The 19,029-nt window shown below is 36.1% G+C and overlaps 1 protein-coding gene across 2 annotated transcripts in view; it reads left to right on the top strand.

Annotated features, from left to right (window-relative positions):
- FREM2 (FRAS1 related extracellular matrix 2) overlaps positions 1–19,029 on the top strand; it is a 107,927-nt gene that overhangs the window by 64,016 nt on the left and 24,882 nt on the right. For both annotated transcript variants that reach the window (XR_014948724.1, XM_015851908.2), the window contains exons 4-14: positions 1,525–1,755; positions 2,316–2,441; positions 3,274–3,525; positions 11,167–11,316; positions 12,580–12,789; positions 13,042–13,239; positions 13,868–14,032; positions 14,119–14,301; positions 16,577–16,707; positions 17,384–17,542; positions 18,323–18,626. Coding sequence is in view for 1 of the 2 variants with exons in the window: in XM_015851908.2 (XP_015707394.2) it covers positions 1,525–1,755; positions 2,316–2,441; positions 3,274–3,525; positions 11,167–11,316; positions 12,580–12,789; positions 13,042–13,239; positions 13,868–14,032; positions 14,119–14,301; positions 16,577–16,707; positions 17,384–17,542; positions 18,323–18,626 (2,109 nt within the window). In the remaining variant the exon portion in view is untranslated. The remainder of the gene's footprint in view (positions 1–1,524; positions 1,756–2,315; positions 2,442–3,273; positions 3,526–11,166; positions 11,317–12,579; positions 12,790–13,041; positions 13,240–13,867; positions 14,033–14,118; positions 14,302–16,576; positions 16,708–17,383; positions 17,543–18,322; positions 18,627–19,029) is intronic.

Here is a 19,029-nt window from a genome sequence, read left to right as displayed (position 1 = left end):
AGCTAGTACAGTACAGAAAATACAGTTGTATCAATAAGAAAGACAACAATAAACATGTATCATTTTCCAGGCCACTGTGGGATTCAAGCAGTAGGCTCATTATCTTCAGCCAATGTTGGCAGTCAACTGAGGCTGATACAGGCGTTGTTAAAAGCTGTTTGCAGTGTCTGGGGAGTGAAAAGGTGGGGAAAAAAAGGAATGCATTATCACATTTCTTTTAGAGAAGGTAAAAGAATAAGAGATGAGTAAAATGGAAAGTTAAGTACATGTTGTTTAAATTAACTACTGTTACTGGCTAACAGCTTGACTTCTGGCCTTTTAAATAAAGAAGTTGTACACAGTTTTCTACCTGTGGATTCAAGTGGAATTTCTGAACTGAGATGACTCAAAATCAAGCAAAAGATCTGACAAGCACTTTGAACAATAAACCTCTACTTGGCTCCCTTCATCCTGCAGGACAGAATTACAGAGCTTAAAGAACACAAAAGATAACAGTAAAGATGCTTACCAGCTTTTCTGGCCTGTAGGCCAAAGGGTCTTAAGGAATATAAATGTTACATCAACTACTGGCACAAGTGGACAAGTTTTGTAGGGAAAAATGATATGTTTGAACACATAAAGCAATTCGATTTGAAGAAATAGACAGAGAAGGGTAAAGTTTTAAATGTTTTCTAAGAACCTGAGGAAAAACTTTAAGATTTGAATGGTACTGTAGAGTTGGAACAGTGGCCAAGTACATGAGCTAGAGATAGTTCTAAAGGCTGAGGGCCTGTCAGACAACCTTAAAGTGGGAGAGAAATCAATGAAAAGCCATTTCTAAGTGCTGTGGATCTGGAGGCTGTCTTGGTGGTGATAGCTGTCCTGAATTTTATCCTGTGACTTTACTATTTCAACTTGACCTGAATTGAAAAGCTTGAGTTTAATGACTGCTGTAACACCAAAAAAAGAAGATAATGATTTTTAAAAGTGCTTACTATAGTGAAAATGACCACAGTGGCTCATATTTTACATCTTCTGTCATCATTGTCCCCCTATTTTACCCTTTTGTGTCTGTTTTCTTCAGCATTCCACATGAAGGTTGGACTTTCCAGGTGTGTTTTTATATTTTTTTTAGAGAAACAAATATCTGGGGGGGATGATTAGGCAACGTGTTATTTAGATATTCTGTAACAGAAGAGAAGAAGGTTAAGGTCTAAAAGGAAAATGTATTGGTCTGTTTTGGACATCCATTGGTGAATTACTGAGAAATGGAGACTTGATAGTGTGCTCAGAGTATTTAGGTTTTCTAGTACTTAGTGTTGGATTGGCTAATTCTGTATAAGCTTCCCTTCATAATATTAACTGAGGTACTTTCACTTCTGTGTGTGACATAAGTACATTTATTGAGCAACAACATGAATTGTCTTGAGCAGCTCTGCTACTCTAGTTGTGAAAATAAGTGTATTTTTCATATTTTTAAAGATGATATAAAGAGGGAAAAATACAAGGGATGTTTTTAATGACTTGAGTTTTTGTTTTTGGCAGGTATTAGCACCAGAGATGGTACTGCCAAGAAAGATAAAGACTTCAGAGGGAAAGCCCAGAAGCAGGTGCAGTTTAATCCTGGCCAAACCTCAGCTACATGGCGAGTACGGATCTTGAGTGATGGTGAACATGAACGTTCTGAGTCCTTTCAAATTGTTCTATCTGAGCCAGTCATGGCAGTTCTGGAATTTCCCTCTGTATCCACAGTGGAGATTATTGATCCAGGAGATGGTAAGAACATCTTACTGACATAATGCTCATATTGCCAATTTGAAAAATGGAAGGCAAATGCTAGGAGTAGCAGTAGATTGCAAAGCTTACCTTCCCTTATAATATTTCTGGAGACAAATATGGGCATCCAGTAGGGGATTGTCCTGTATCACTTTAAGTGTATAATGAAGATGAAATCAAAGGAGTGTCATCAGCAGCTTCAGTTATTCTTGAAGTCACCTTGTGACCCACCTTTCCCCAGACCCTTAGCTTTAGTTCTTTACAAAGATTTGACTGTCTCTTAACTCCTTTTATCTCCAGTCCTGTGCATACATTATGTGCTATCTCCATTCCTGTAATATGTTATAATGAGCTTTTTATTGCATTTTGTTTACTTTTTAGGTATCATAGATTTTCCAGCCTGTTTTCTTAAATCTTTAGCTGTTTCTCTTTTTATTACAATAAAATATCATACTATTAACATTGATATTTTTTGCACTTACAAATATGCCAGAATGCTTCTAGCTATTTTATTTCTGAAGCCAAATATCTACATGAATAAATATGTCTGTCCTCTGCAGAATCAACTGTCTTTATTCCTCAGTCTACGTATACTATTGAAGAAGATGTTGGTGAGTTGTTTATTCCGGTCAGAAGAAGTGGAGATGTGAGCCAGGAACTGATGGTTATCTGTTACACACAACAAGGTAACAGAATCTACAACATATAACAAACAAAACCCCAAAAATGGAAAAGAAAGTGAAAAAAATTGGTCCATCTGTTGAATAAGGAAATTGTTAGGGAGTTTTTCATCTTCAGATTCAACTAGAAATGTATTCTATTCATCTTTACAATTTGTCTTAGAGTCTTAATGAATTTAGCTGAAATGTAATTATGTTCTAATCTTCTGCCTCTTGTTAGGAGGGTAAAAGGATCTATTTTTACCTTTTCTCAAGATCTTTAGCTGAGGTCCCTAATATTTGAAAGTGGTGAGAACTGAAAGCACTGCTGTAGTCCATAATAGCCCTTGCTTCTGTCCTGAAAAAAAGAGTATAAAATAATATTGTTCAGCTGATGACCTTCTCTTTCTTCTACCTACCAACCTCTTATTAATTAAACCAACAGAGTGTAGGACTTCATTTGTTTACATTAAATTGTATCTGGTTATAATTAATTTCTGGTACACTGATATCATTTTTATAACATAATTAGTACACTGATTACACTAAATGAGTAAAGGGGTTAATTTCTAGCCCTTACACATTCACATTTAAGTCTTTGTCTTACGATAGATGAACAGTACTCATGGTAGTATTCCTTCTGCCTGGAAAACTGAAAATGAATATGAGGGTTAATATGCCTATGGTAATAGTAGTTTGTCCAGGGACCTCAAAAATACAGCCTACTTATAGATTTCTGCCCATCCGATCACCTAAAATTAAACAGAAATTAAAATGCAATGAAAATAAAGTTCAGCCTCTGTGAGGGGATCATAATAACCAGGGTATGTGTACTGACTTTTTTCCTTCTATGCCACAGGAACAGCAACCGGTACTGCCCCAACCTCTGTACTTTCTTACTCTGACTACATATCCAGGCCTGAGGATCACAACAGCGTTCTGCGTTTTGACAAAGATGAACGAGAAAAAACATGTCGAGTAGTGATCATAGATGATTCCTTGTATGAAGAGGCTGAGACCTTTGACGTTTTGCTGAGCATGCCCATGGGTGGAAGAATTGGTACAGAATTTGCAAGCACTCGAATTACCATTGTACCTGACAAGGATGATGGTAAGACATAATGTGATAAAGTTAAATTCCCAGTGCAGGACAGAAACTATAAGTAGATTTCCAGTCATATCAGCATGTAGAAGTTGGATTTTCACACTTTTTCCACAGTTAAAAATATGCTTCAATTAGGAGATCTGGAAAAAGTGTCAGAGACTTAGGGTGGTTTTTTTAATATTTTGAATTGGTATTTTATGGTTTGAGAAGATCGCATGTACAAACTGAGAAAAAAATGTCCTTTTCTCTTTGTCGTAGTAACAGGTGTGGTCCAAAATATCACACAGCATGAGCACCTCTATATGTGCAATTCTGAGGCTGCATCCACCAACTCATCAGGCTCACTGATGATTATGCTCTAACGGGCAAGATTAGTAATGAACTAGAAGCCACACACCAGTTGCAGTATTCTTCCTCTTAATACCCTTAATTTATATTCTGCCTAGAATCTCTATGTATACATTGTATGTCTTTCTAAAAAAGTAAATAATCAAAAGACAATTGTGCTGCTTTTGAAATCCCCTCAGGAAAGAAGTGCAAACAGGGTAATGTCCTTTGTTGTTTGAGTGGTCAGTAGTCTTAATGTGTTTCTTTGAAAGAGACATTCATTGTGAATTAGAGGTCTGTGACTGAGGAGGAACAGAAACAGCACTCTACTGATTCATGAGCTGCTGTGGAAAACCTGTGTAAATATTGTTACAGCCTTAAGTCTCTCCTTGCATGTCCCCAGCTTTGGTGTGGCAGCTCTCTAGGAGTAGCAAAAAAGCTCCCTGCAACAATTGCCCGTGTCATTTGTGCATGCAGTTTGAACAGTACAATCTCAACTGTAAATCCTGTGAAAGGAATACCGGGGAGATGTTTTAGCCATGTATCATCAAATGTGAAGATGTCATATTTTCTGAAGCCTGATGTGAGGGATTACCAGGTATATATTGTACTCTCTGAAAGCATGATGCCAAATCATAGAATCATCACAGAATTGCTCAGGCAGGAAGTTAATACCCTTCTAATTGCATCATAAATACTCAGCCTATCTGAACCTTCTCATATGTAATCCTGTAACAAAGGAGACTTTGTTTTCTCTGTGGTCCATGTAAGTAATCAAATGACATGAACACAAGTTGGAAGTAATACTTCATGTAAAGTAACAGATCACTTATCAAATACAGTCTGAAATAGAAATTTCATGTTTATCTTATTTCACTGTTGTAACAAATAGTTTTCTTCTATAGATTTCTATATGGCAATTTGATTTTTCTTTTGTTAATAATTTTAGTGATTGCATTAGGATCACAACTTGTAGATAGCAGATACTAAAATAATGGAAGAATAGCTAATATCTCTAGTAGTTCATTAATTAGCTAATTATCCAGCCTTGAAGTATGTAGAACATGTGCAAGTGTAATTATATATTAAGAAAGGTGACATTGCTGCTGTTGAGTCTTTTTTTTTTTTTTTTTTTTTGTTGTTGGAAGAGGCTTTTCCTCATAGGCTTTTAAGATGGAGACAAAGAAAATTATGTTAAAAGATTAAGTTAATGGAATACGCAACGTAGTCAGTTGTCCATGGAAATCTTGTGTTGCTACAATTTAAAAAAGTAAAAACCAAAAAGCAGTTCTTTAGGAGTCAGAGATTTTAGTAACCATGAAACACTGAGAAAAAAAACATTGAAGGGAAGGATCTATGTAAGTCAGCCACTTCTGGGTGGGCAGAAACATCATATGATGTTAGCCATCTATACCCTCCCTTCAAAATTTAATATCCTATTCATAGAATTAGAGAATCACAAGGTTGGAAAGGACCTACAAGATAATCTACTTTAAACGTCCTCGCATTACTGTAGCTACAGCAGACCACTAAACCATATCTTGTAGCTCCTCATCCAGATGCTTCTTGAACACTGCCAGGGATGGCGACTCCACCACCTCCCTGGGCAGCCATTCTAGTGCCTGAACACTCTCTGAGAGAAAAAGTTCCTTCTTATGTCTAGTCTAAACCTCTTCTGGTACAACTTGCAACCATTTCCTTGAGTCCTGTTTGTTGCTTGGATAAAGAGACCAAACCTTGAAAAATTCCCAAGGGAATCCATTACAGAATCACAGAACTGTAGGGATCTCCCAGACAGAGTCCAGCACAGGGCCACAAAGATTCCTCAATCCCTGCAGCAAAACTTGTAGACAAAAACTTTCCTATTCAAATGTTTTGATTGCCGGCTCACTGATTTGGACTCTCCCTTACTTTTTTTCTGTATTGCATGAAAATTTTAAGCTTGTGATGAGGAGGGGTTTGTCCTCTTCTCCTAAGCAACAAACAGGACCCAATGAAATAGCCACAAGTTGTACCCATGGGTTTAATGCTTCTGGCACTTCAGTGCAGCTTTTACTTCCTTTTGTCCTCTCATTAAGTAAAATCTGTGTGAAGCCTCCTCCTTCCTTAGTCTGTGGCAAATGGCCAAATTGGCAGCAAACCAGGAGAAATAGCGTAAGTCAGCCAATTTATGACACATTATACTCCCAGTTTTCTTTACATATAGTTTCTTATTATCAGCTAAAAGGTGTTCAATTTATAATGACAGCCTTAAAAGTTTTGGAAAGTCTTTGTTTGTTGTCTATCACAGAAATAAATAAATCTTATGTCTCACAGCAGGACATCTTAAAGAGGGAACTAGCCACATTTATGATACATTTCAAGCATCATCTATTGCTGGCAGTTTATTATATGTGTATGTATGCATTCATGCATTCATTATACATATATGAACTACAGATGCTGAATTACTTTAATCTTCACTTAGCTCCTTAACAAGTTGGTATACTGTCTAACCTCAGAACCTAGGCTCCTGTGATAGGTAGGGATAATAACATAGGATCTCCAGGCAGTAGTTCGTCGCATAAATTTCTTGTGGCTCCTTTAGGACAGAGGACTCAGCTGCTGGAGCAGCATATCTTTAAGCCCATACCACTGCAGGTTCTTTAACAATTAGCTTAAACATGTATTATTATAATTTATGTGAAAAATGTTATTTCTTTCTAAGATAAATCATAAGGTTATTTAGGTGGATGATATTACAAGATACTATAAAGTATTCACGGAATGAGTTAATGCAATTTTGTGGTTTCTTGATATGAGTGTAGGTGTGTGAACATGCTTTGAGAGAACAAAATTCAAAATATTCTTATCGTAAAACTTCTGGTTTTGCAAATATATTTACTAAACTCAGACCCATTCTACACACTGCTTTTTCTAAAGCTCCAAAAGTGAACTAAATATTAAAATATGAAAAACATACTTAGAAATGGCCACATATTATAGCTCAATGTAACATAAGTCCAAATATGCTGCTCAGCTTCTCCTTCCATTTTTGATTGTATGAATTCTCATTTGATATCTCATGTACAAATCACAGAATGTGAACTACTTCATGCTTGGCCAACTTGTGATGTACCTTGTGTGTGGTATGTCTAAATACTGCTGCCAAGCCTCCTCATTTATCTTCCTATCTGTTGCAATATTTTCTTCCGAATTTGTTAGTAATATCATTTGCTATGCCTCTTAAAAAAATAATCCAATTCATTTTACAAATAGAACATTTTGAAGAATCTGAATTGTTTTCATGCTTTGTGAGAGGTTCAGACAGTTGAAAAACTCCTTGTTAACATCAGATTGTTACTGTAGTCAATACCGTCACATTCCAGATATCAGCATTTGTAGATGATATCCTGATGGTATGTGCAATTATTTATCTCCTTCTGAGAATGTGTATATATGTGTATATATATCACTGAAAATATTAATCACTGAAAATCGTGTTATCATTAAGCCTATCCTTAATTTTTGTGCCAGCGACCCAAAACTGATTGTAACACCTTGCATACATTCTCTTCTGCTATGTTTCTGTAAAGTAGTTTGTAAGGATATCATTTTAAGAACAAAAACTTCCTTAAAAACAAATATTTTCATTGTTTCATTGATTTTCTGATATGTGTTCATTTCTGATATATTTATTATATTCTGATGTGTGTTTGGATATATATTCTATACATGTTTCAGATAAATGTTGAAGTACAGACCTATTTCTAACACATGAGAAGCATGTTTGTTTTCCTGTTAGATTACTGCCTTCTGCTGTAGTTGATATACATTCCTGACTGTATAAATACAAAGGCAAGACAAAGATTTCACTTTTGTGCCAAGAAAACAGGAACTAAAGCACCTACCCTTTCTTTCTGATCATTGTAACTTCATGCCAGTGAAATCATGGGTCTGAACAAAAACCTCTTTTTGAAAGTCCTCTTATTTCTGAAAGAGGAACCATTAAATTTGCAGTAGTCTCTCTCCAGAGTGATTACTGGATTAAAGGTCTGCTGTAAGTGAGCCCACAGTCATTGAGCAGAGTGTTTTACAGCCATGACCTGAGCAAGACAATGGTTCCCCTGTTAGTAGCTTGGCTTTGCTATTCCTCTGGGGAGCTACTAACAAAGTTTACAGGAAATGAGCTTACAAAACACTTGTAAGGATCTGTTTCCTAGGATGAGTAACCATACAGAATGTGTCATTCATTGAAAATACATGCCTCAAAAAGTGTGAAAGACATGCTCAGGAATACAAGGCTAGCTAATTTTGCATTTAGGCATTTTTATTTTTGACTGTGACTGCATGAACAAATAGTGTATGAGGATTCTTGTTCAGCTAAAACAAACATTAGGGTAACATTAAAATAAACAAAAATGTTTTTGTCTTCGAAATTTTGAAGTAGATGATCTAAGCTCCATACATCATCAATGAATAGAAGGGAGTGCTTCAAAATTTCAGATTTAATCACTGTGGTGGGTAATCCATTCCACTTTTCCTCCTTGTTATGCTGGCAGACCTTTTGGAATTGCCTGACTTTGTCTTTGAAAACTGAGAGCAAGCAGGCTCTCACTTAAGTGCTTAAAATGAGATGGAGTTGAAGCCAGATCAATTCCAGAACTACCCGGACATCAGTATACAATCAAGAGGATTACAAGAATGAGATTAAGCTTGGAAAAACATGCTAATCTTTGAAAATACTTGTTTAAGAAAACACAGATATTAGGCATAGATATTTTTTCTTTTTTCTTTTTTTTTTTTTTCTATTAGTATATTCATCACTATTTGATCTTAGTAGCTTTTCTGTATTTTTAAATCTCTAGAAGATGAATTAGTATTTGTCCATCTTGAGAATTTTAGAAGATCCATGTAGGTCTGAAATAGCCCTGTAAGTAGAAAACTATAATAAAAAATAATAATGATATAAGGCAGAATGTGGTGGGTTTCAGCAGTGACAACAGAAAGGTGAAAGACAAGCCACATTCTGGGTGGCCATTCACCGCTGTCACACCACAAAATTAAGAGCGTCTCAGTCAGCTCATCTGTGTGAATCAGATAATGATGGTCACTATGTTGAAAAATAGTGCTTTATAGCAGATAATTTTCTCTATCAAATAGAATTATTGTGCTTTTTGTGTCTGTTGTAGTTTCCATGGAAATAAATAAGAGGCATTACTTTCAGAATGACCTACATAGAAGAATTTCCAAAAACCATATTGTATTCAACTGAGTATTCAAATTATTTCAGATGAAAGCTTCTCAGTCCCAAATATAAATGCAACCACTGACAACCTAATCTCTGTAGGCAAATAACTTAATATTGATGTATGTGTCTGTCTTTGAATATATACACACAGTTAAATACACATCATGGTGAATAAAAATTTTGAAGTGGACCTGAAAGACTTTTCTGCCAAAGCCAGACATTTGCTCAGTTTGTCTTTCATCCTGCAAAGGCTGATGACCTTGATAATGCTGAAGCTAGTCTGTGAGTCTGCGCTGTCATTCAGTAAATACATAAGGTTCCATCAATTTGTTGCAACCTATGTCTAGTTTACCCAGAAGAGAGGCAGCTGCATTTGTTTTCACTGATGTGAAATATTAAGGGATTTGTTTGGTTGGTTTTTAATCATTTATTTTTTTAGTTGTGAAATACAGGGGAAAAATAAAAATCTTGAGAGAAGAAGATTCTTTTCTCCAAAACTTCTGATTTAACTATTATGCACAATTCCAGAAGACTTAAGAACTGCTGCCTTCTCAGATGAAGGTTTATCTTATTGATAACTGAGTAATGGCTTTATATCATTTATTGTTAGTTTCAATTAAAATTCTATCCTACGCTGTTTGGTTTTCTATAAAAAGAAATAAGCAGTTTTTAACAAAGGAACTCTTTACTATATGCTATACAGTCAGTCAGATTGTCCTCAAGCATTTTGTAAGATCTTCGATTATTTTTTTCCTCTGATTATCCTACAGGTGTCTCCAAAACCTTCCTCAGAAAATACGTTCACAATATTTTGTTTTAATGAGCTTAGCTGTAGTCAGAAGCAGGTTCCTCAATTAGAAGATGCTGATTCTATAGTGGAAATCATAAATACTTCAGTATATTATAATAGTGAAAATTGACTGAGTCACAGAAATGTTAGGCCTAATTTCCCCTTATCATTAAAAACGCTTTGAGTCTACTCCTTTGGGCAACCTGTACTTTTGCTCCTTAGGACCGTAGATTTTCCAGTCACTTGCTTTGAATTTCTCTTTTATGTTGATGAAAGGGAAGAATTCATAATGCCACTGTGTCATGGTTAGACTGCTATGATATTTGTTAACTCAAATTTAGTAGGCCTTATGTTATATGGCATTTACCAGCATGTTTGCGGTATCGTAACATTAATGTTTATAACAAATTGCTACTAAACAACATAAAACACTGGGGAAAGTAGGTGTAATTTCTGCTGTGCAATGGGAAGAGGAAAACTGAGGCAGTAGTTGTGTGCTTACTTCTGTATTTTTGAATAGGAATGTAAGGATAGCAAAGGGGAGTTACATGTAGGATGTAGCTGGTCTATGTTTTCATTCCTGTTTACTTTCTAAAATTGTTATGGGTAGAAAAGTTGAAGAAGGGAGGAAAAAGTGAAGATAAAAAATATGTTAAGTGGGATAAAGCTTAATCTCCTTTGCTTTTTGCTCTTCTTTCTTATAAACTCTGTGACTTAAACAGTAAGATAAAAGACTATTCACATTCCAGACTACATGAAGTAAGATTGATTTTGTTTTAAATGTTAGATACGAGCAAACTAAAAATTAAGTATCTGCCCCTTTGGTTAGATGGAAAACATTTGCAAAGTAGTTCCAGTTATATATCTTGTTCCAGTCTAGTTTCGACTACAGAAATCTGTGAGAACATTCTTATTAATCTTTCATTATCTGTATTCACCTTTGTCTGTTTGCACCAAAGTGAAAAATGCAAGGAATTTTCTGGCTTGTGCACAGGACTCAGCTCAAGCAAGTTTAATGAGATAACATATTTGTTTTTGCATCTACCAACACACAAAATTGGAAACTTAGGAGACAAGGAAGAAAGAACAGTGCTGGTGTAACAATTGCTGTCCCAAAAATGGCCAAATACTTGAAATTAAGCTAAAAATTCCTAAGAAAAAGTCTTAAGCTTAAAACAAATACTTTATTTCAATTATTTAATAGAGTGAAGATATTTCCATTGTCTAACATGGATCTTAGGCTCTCTCATTACCTTCAGCATAAGGTATATACTGACGGGTATGATTACTCTTTCACCAGAACCAGCATTCTACTTTGGAAATGATGAATACTGTGTTGATGAGAGTGCCGGCTATGTTGAGGTACGTGTTTGGAGGACAGGAACTGATCTGTCTAAAGCTGCCTCTGTTACAGTGAGGTCTCGCAAATCTGAATCAAGAACCGCAGAAGGTAAGTTACTGTTTTAGTCTTGTTTCATAATACATCTCAACAACAAATGCTACTACATTTGGTCTTACAAATAAGATGAAATGTACATATCTTAGCAAATCTTTCTTTCTTCTAGAGCAAAATAAACACTTACAGAATTTGCTCTCAAACTAACTGGAATAGGAGCAACTTTAAGGTCCAGAACTGAGAGAAACCCTTTAAATATTTGTATAAAACATTGTCCCACAAAGGCAGTTGATTATTGTCTCAACATCAGACACAGGCTTATAAACCCTGCTAGCATGCACAATTTCCGCCCTTACTCTTTCTGTAGACAATGAGAAAGTACCTAGAATCCCATTTTGTAGGAGGATTGCTACAGCTGTGTGGTCCAGTGGTGCTTTGGTAGAATCTTCATTTGCAGAATCAAATTTGAGTGTACGTTAGTATTTTTTCAAACTGATATTTGAGACAGCCAAATACAGACTTCATAAAAAGAACAGTTATCTTCCATAGTTTCTTATCCTTAGCATAACTGGACAGTAGAGTTCATCTTTTCAACTAATTTCTAGTCAGATAAAACTGTGTAAAACTTGATGCTTAATTGAGTCATGTGGGGAATCTGAGCACTCACCATATTATTTCTCATGAAGAATGAAATTTGTAGTCTAAACAGAATATATGATTGCTTCATACCCTAGTGCCTCAGTTGAGAGGCCTAGGTCTGGGTACAGCAACAAGGACTCTATGTCCATCTGATGACCACAGAATAATAGAATCATAGAATTACTCAGGTTGGAAAAAACCTCAAAGATCATCAAGTCCAAACACAGCCTAACCATAGTACCCTAACTCTAACAACCCTCTGCTAAATCATATCTCTGAGCACCACATCCAAACAGCTCTTAAGCACATCCAGGGACGGTGACTCAACCACCTCCCTGGGGAGCCTATTCCAGTGTTTAACTATCCTTTCTGTATAGAAGTGTTTCCTAATGTCTGACCTAAATTTACCTTGGTGCAACTTGAGGCCATTTTCGCTCATCCTGTTGCCAGATGTTGCCAGATAGAAAAGACCTGCCCCACTCTCACCTTTCACATACTGGAAGAGAGCAATAAGGTCTCCTCTGACAACATTTGACAAAATAAATTGAAATTCCTTTTAAAGGAAGAATAGATTTAACTAAAATTATCTGTTTAGTGTTATATATGTTGGATATTTTTTATTTTTAATTACATGTAATACTATCTATTTATTTATTTTAATCCCTTCTCCACTGGTAGCTGGAGTAGACTATGTAGGTATCAGTCGTAATTTGGATTTTGCCCCTGGAGTCAGTATGCAGACATTTCGTGTGGTAATTCTGGATGACCTTGGACAACCAGTGTTAGAAGGAACTGAGAAGTTTGAGCTTGTGCTAAGAATGCCTATGAATGCTGCCCTTGGAGAACCCAGCAAAGCTACCATCTTCATCAATGACTCAGTCTCTGATTGTGAGTTAATCTCTTTCACATTTTTACAAGAGGTAGATGACTGCAATACACGGACAGCACATGTCCTTTTGGATCATACCAAGCCAGTGAACCTACATCTTTCAGCTGCAGACACTTTGTTATGTCAGTTGCTGTGTAGCTGCATATGTTATATACCTAATGTGATGTAACACAACAAAATTTGAATTAGGGGAGCAAAGATCTGAATTTCTGCAATAATACTTTACACATGCTTTTTATATTTCTGTACAGTGCCTAAGATGCAATTTAAAGAACCTGTATATGTAGTCAATGAAAACGACGGACAGATTTCTGCCATGATATACAGGAGTGGAGATATCCAATACACATCAACTGTGCGATGTTATACAAGGCAAGGTTCAGCTCAGGTAATGATGGACTTTGAAGAACGTCCTAATACTGATAGTTCCATCATCACATTCCTTCCTGGTAAGCTCTTGATCCTATTTTAGAAGTCTTTAGTCTACTACGTTTTGTTTTGTTTTGTTTAATTTTAGTTTTAAATTTCTTCTTGTAAACTAATACCAAAAAGACTGCTCTGCTCCAGGAAATTTTTAAGGAGATCTGAAACCAATGGGAATTTTAAAGACATTAGAATAGAATAATGTACATGAAGATGCACACAATTGAGGAGTATCTTAAAATAAGCTTCCAGTTCTTGAAATCCAAGAACTCTAGAATAAAATAACCTTTAGTATTCCTGACAGTTTCTGTAGTTTCTGTTTTACAGTTTTATTGTGCAAGTATTTGATTCTGAAATACACATTGTGGGTGAATTCACTGAAAAGAAATATAAAGATAAAACAAAAGGAAAAATACATGTAAAGTGGGTATACAAACATAAACTTGTCTAAGAGAAATCCCAAAACAGAAGATTCCATTAAAACAGTTGTAACAAGTACTCATCCTGCATTCACTGTTATTGCTCACTAAATTGTATGTTACCAAGATAGTGTCTTGGCCAGAAGTATCCTGTTCCTTCAGTCTGAAGAAAAGTGTTGTCAAAGAGCAGAGAGCACCTAAGATCTGCATGATATTACCTTCAGAATGATTGCAGGTGAGACTGAGAAGCCTTGCCCTCTTGTGCTTATGGATGACACTTTTCATGAAGAAGATGAAGAATTACGTCTGGTTCTTGGCTCTCCAAGAAGTGATTCATCCTTCGGTGCCTCTATTGGTGAACAAAATGAGACCCTGATAAAGATTCGAGATGATGCAGACAGTAAGAAATTATTTTTTTATTATTATTAGCTTTTGCAAGCTAATGTGCACAAGTGTGCTCTAAATGTATTTTTCCTATAATTACAGAGGCTATTATTAAATTTGGTGAGACCAAATTTAGTGTGAGTGAACCAAAGGACACAAGACAAGCAGCAGTTGTAAAAATCCCAGTGATTCGTCTGGGGGACACATCCAAGGTCTCTGTTGTGAGAGTTCATACAAAGGATGGATCTGCTATTTCTGGAGAGGACTATCACCCTATATCAGAAGGTAAAGTTAGTCAGATGTTTATCACATCCTATGATCTGTGGGATTATTGTTATGCATTATAATTAATTATTATTAACATTGTAGTATAATATTTGAACAACTTAATAATTTCATTAATAGAATACTCTGTACAACCACACCCATTCATAGCTTTTGCTGTTTGGATTCAATATGGACATAATCCAATGTGGTACACAAAAATCAAATTCAGCTGAAATTCCAGGCATCTGTAAAGACATTTACAAAATAATTTTGGCTCTTTTGAAGATATCTATAGCTTGAATAATTGGGAAAAATGTTTGAGTGTCATCATTTGTTGTATTACCATTACTCTGCACAGCATTTAATCATAGATTGTGAAGTTGTTTCTCAAGCAACTCAATAAGTTAATGGTTTATTGCTCTATCTAGGAATTAATATACTTTTCTATTTTTTTGTTCTACTTTCATAATATTTAAAATTTCTTTCTATATCTCTGCAATTCACTGCCCACTGCTCCTTTCTAGTGATGAATGAGGAGAGAAGCTGTGAAACGGAATGAGAAATTTCATAGCTGATAAGCTTCTTTCTATTAGTAGCCCACCCACATGGTTTGTTGAACAACTAATAGCACCATGTATTTTCTGTCTTCTATAGTTAATGATAATACATGATATTAATCTGTGTCTTAACACTCAGCTTTCCATTCTGGAGTGTTTTCATGGTTTGGGAAAAACTATTTTGGTGTCCAGGTCAGCTGCAAGATGGGACTTATTTCTGAACATCAGCAACAACACTGCAACATCTTCAAATTCCACTGAAGGCGAGGCGTTTCTCACTAGTGATATTTGAATAGAAAAATGTTAACAATTAAAAAATTATCACACTGGATGTTACTAACTCCAGCCACTTTGTATCCTGTATTTCAGTCTTGCTCATTCCTCCTGAAAGCCACAGGAATTTTTCACGTCAGCTAACAATGATGCAGAAAGTGCTACTTTATGACTTCCAGTTTTGCTTCACTGGTCTCTCCCTTTCAATCCTTATCATCTATGCCTTATTTCTGCTTTCATCCTCTGCTGTTTATTGTGTTTGTCCCTTTAGAGTAGGGTTGTGTTTCAGTATACTAATTAGAATGTCACTTTCTGTGAGGCTTTTATTTTCCTCTAGTCTTCAATTTCTGTTGGTAATTTCTGTGCCATCAGTACTTCAATACTTAGATCCTTCAAATAAAAAAGCTTGTAGAAATCATGGAATCACAGAATGTTTTATGTTAGAAGGGTTCTCTGCAGCCATCTGGCCCAGTCCCTGACCCATCAGGGACACCCAGAGCAGGGTGTCCAGGGCCACGTCCAGGTGGCTCTGGAAGATCCCCAAGGAGGAGACCCCACAGCCTCTGGGCAGCCTGTGCCAGTGCTCCATCACTGCACAGTACAGAAGGGCTCCTGTGAAGAACCTCCTGTGCCCCATTTTGTGCCCATGACCTCCAGTCCTGGCACTGGGCACTGCTGAAATGAGCCTGACTCGTTGCATCTTCCCTTCAGGTATTTATAAACACGGGCTCAATATGAGCCACCAGTGTGCCCTTGCAATCATGAAGGCAAACCACATTTTGTGATGCATTAAACACACCATAGCCATCTAGTAAAAATAATTGAGTCTCCCACTATATTTTGAATTAGTGCATCCTCACCTTGAATATTGTGTGCAATTCTGGACTCCACAATATGAAAAGGATGTTAAGATATCAGATCCAGAAGTATATCCTATGAGGTAAGGCTGAGGATTCTTGGGTGAAGAGGAGGCCAAGAGGTGACCTCATTTCTCTCTGCATCTTTCTAAGAAAGGGAAGCAGAAGGAGGTGCTGAGCTCTGCTCCCTAGTAACTCCTGGCAAGACGTGTGGGAATGGTAAAAAGCTGTGCCATGGGAGGATCAGACTGAGCATTAGGAAACTTTTCTTTACTGTGAAGGTGGTCAAACATTGGGACAGGCTTCCTACTAGGGTGTTTGGTGACCCACACCTGTCAGTATTCAAGAGGAATTTGTATAATGTCCTCATTAATATGCTTTAACTTTTATTTAAACCTGCAGTGGTCAGGCAGTTGGACATGATGATCTCTAACAAAGCTGTTATTCTATTCTATTCTATTCTATTCTATTCTATTCTATTCTATTCTATTCTATTCTATTCCATTCCGTTCTGTTCTGTTCTACACTGATAAGCTTCTCTCAAGCCTATGGAAAGATCACTTCTCTTGAAATGCACGTACTTCTTCTGTCTTGTTGTGTTTTTAGAAATTGAATTTAAGGAGGGTGAAACACAGCACTTTGTGGAAATTGAAGTTCTCTTTGATGGAGTTAGGGAGATGAGAGAAGCCTTCACTGTTCACCTGAAACCTGATGAGAACATGGTTGCTGAAATACAGGTAACAAAACAATTCCAAGACCTCAACAGCAAAATCTCTAAAAAGATCTTCTTACTTTTTGATTTCACAGCTTTATTCTTCTCTAGAAGTTTGTGCAAGCCATCTTTGCTTGTATTCTTAAAGGACAAATGCAATCCCATCTGACACTGTAGCACATACACCAAACAGTTTGTTGCCATGTTCATGCGGTTCTAGAAACAAGGACAGTCCATGTAAAACAAATTTTCAAGACACATTTCCAGATGCATCCTTTTCTGAATCATCACTAAAGATCTTGGAAACACTGGATGGTAATAAAATGTATACCCTATACTGTAATAAGAACAGCCAGGTGAAATAGATGTTCTGCTGTCAAAGCTATGTTCATTTTTATTTAGCGTTATATTATGCATACTTTAAATATAAATGGTATTTTGTTTTGATTCTGCATATTGTCCAGGGTCTGCTATCTGCAGTGTTCAGAAAATGGAATAATAATAATAACTTTCAGTTTGATAGTCTGCAATATACTTTCCAGTGCCTCAAATTTTTTTCAGTAGCTCATACAGCTGAGGTCTTACAGCTTACCCTGAGAAAGTGTTTCAAAATCTATATATATTCTCAATCAAGGTCTAGCTTGAATTTCTTCATTTGTTTAAAACTTCACAGAGAACTTTTTTACCTTTTTCGTTATCAGACAGCCAAGGCCATTGTTTACATTGAAGAAATGAACAGCATGGCAGATGTCACCTTTCCTTCTGTCCCTCAAGTTGCATCTCTTTTGATATATGATGATACTTCTAGAGCCAAAGACAGAACCAGTCCTGTAGCTGGCTATCCTGTCATCTGTATTACAGTGAGTATCTCTGTGGAAAGATGGAACAACACCAGTATATGGATTTTGTTCAAAGGAGCAGTAGAATTATAGACAATCAATCATTGTTAATCATATTGTTGTGAGTCACACATGAATTTAAGCTAGGACAGTCCTAAGTGCTAATATAATTTATCTGGATAGCAAATGAATTTTCAGGAGAACAATAAACACTTGGTCATCACTAAAAACAAGTTTGATACTAAGAACAATTTTGTTCAATGTCTGTGATTATATCAACTTACTATTTTCTACATTTCATTGTGTTAAAATCACTGGAGATAACCAGTGACTCATTGTTTTTAATGAGTGTCACAGAATGACAAATGACTGCTGTGTTTTGGAGTTTTCTTTTGCGTTGAGGAAGTCCTTCTGCATCTTCAGTTTCTCACACCATTCATTACACAAAGGTCATGAGCTGAATGGTTTTCCTAAGAACAAAACCAAAAGAAATCTTGAAATTTGCAGAATTAGGTCAGAGTATGATATCCAAGTTAAAGTAGCAGGTAGAAGTGTAGTTTGAGCTTCCTTAGCTGTGTTTTAACCCCTCAACTATAATTTAAAATTCAAGTTTTAATTTCATTTAAGCGTAGTTATATCTTCCTTTTAATCCATCCTAATGGCAATAAAAGCATCACAGCCAAAACAAGTTAATTGTTCCTCACTGGAATTATCTGTTCTGCTGAGTTTGCGACTATTGAAAAATTAAATTTCCTTTGCCATAAAGCAAATAAATAGTTACACATCTGCCTTATTCTGCAGGCTTGCAATCCTAAATATGAAGACTTCGATAAGACTGGTTCAATATGTGCTAGTGAAAACATCAATAATACTCTGACACAATATCGATGGCTTGTGAGTGCACCCACTGGTCCTGACGGCGTTACTAGCCCCATGAAGGAGGTTGACTTTGATACCTTCTTCACTTCATCCAAGATGATCACACTTGACTCCATTTACTTTCAAGCTGGCTCTCGTGTCCAGTGTGCAGCTCGTGCTGTCAATTCAGATGGGAATGAGGGTCTTGAACTTATGAGCCCAATTGTAACTATAAGCACATCAGAAGGTAAGTTATCACCTATTACAAAATTCCTTCAAAATCAAATGACATTATAAGGCATTTTCACACTTATTTTTTATAATTTATTATAAAAAATTATTTATTATATTCACACATAATTTCTTTTACTGTATAATCTGTCGAATGAGTAATTTCCAGCCATCAAGCTGAATTACAAATTATTGTATTTTTTGCATGATCTCTGCTGTTTTTGCTGCTGCGTCAAGTCTTCTGTTTTTTGTGAGATCTTACAGTAGATAATTATGTGATTGTTCGTTTGCAGTATCATTTTAATTTCCTTGACCTTTCCATCTAAATATTTTAGTTAAAACCCTTTGTTTCCTGCAAAGTGAGAGCTTTAGGCAGCTTAATAAATGAAATTTCTACTTTAACTATTTTCTTTATTTCA

This window comes from Coturnix japonica, chromosome 1 (assembly GCF_054131305.1).
Source record: "Coturnix japonica strain WE chromosome 1, WE-NBRP24, whole genome shotgun sequence".
NCBI classification, from domain to species: Eukaryota; Metazoa; Chordata; class Aves; order Galliformes; family Phasianidae; genus Coturnix; species Coturnix japonica.
This window is presented reverse-complemented; position numbering and strand designations above follow the sequence as displayed.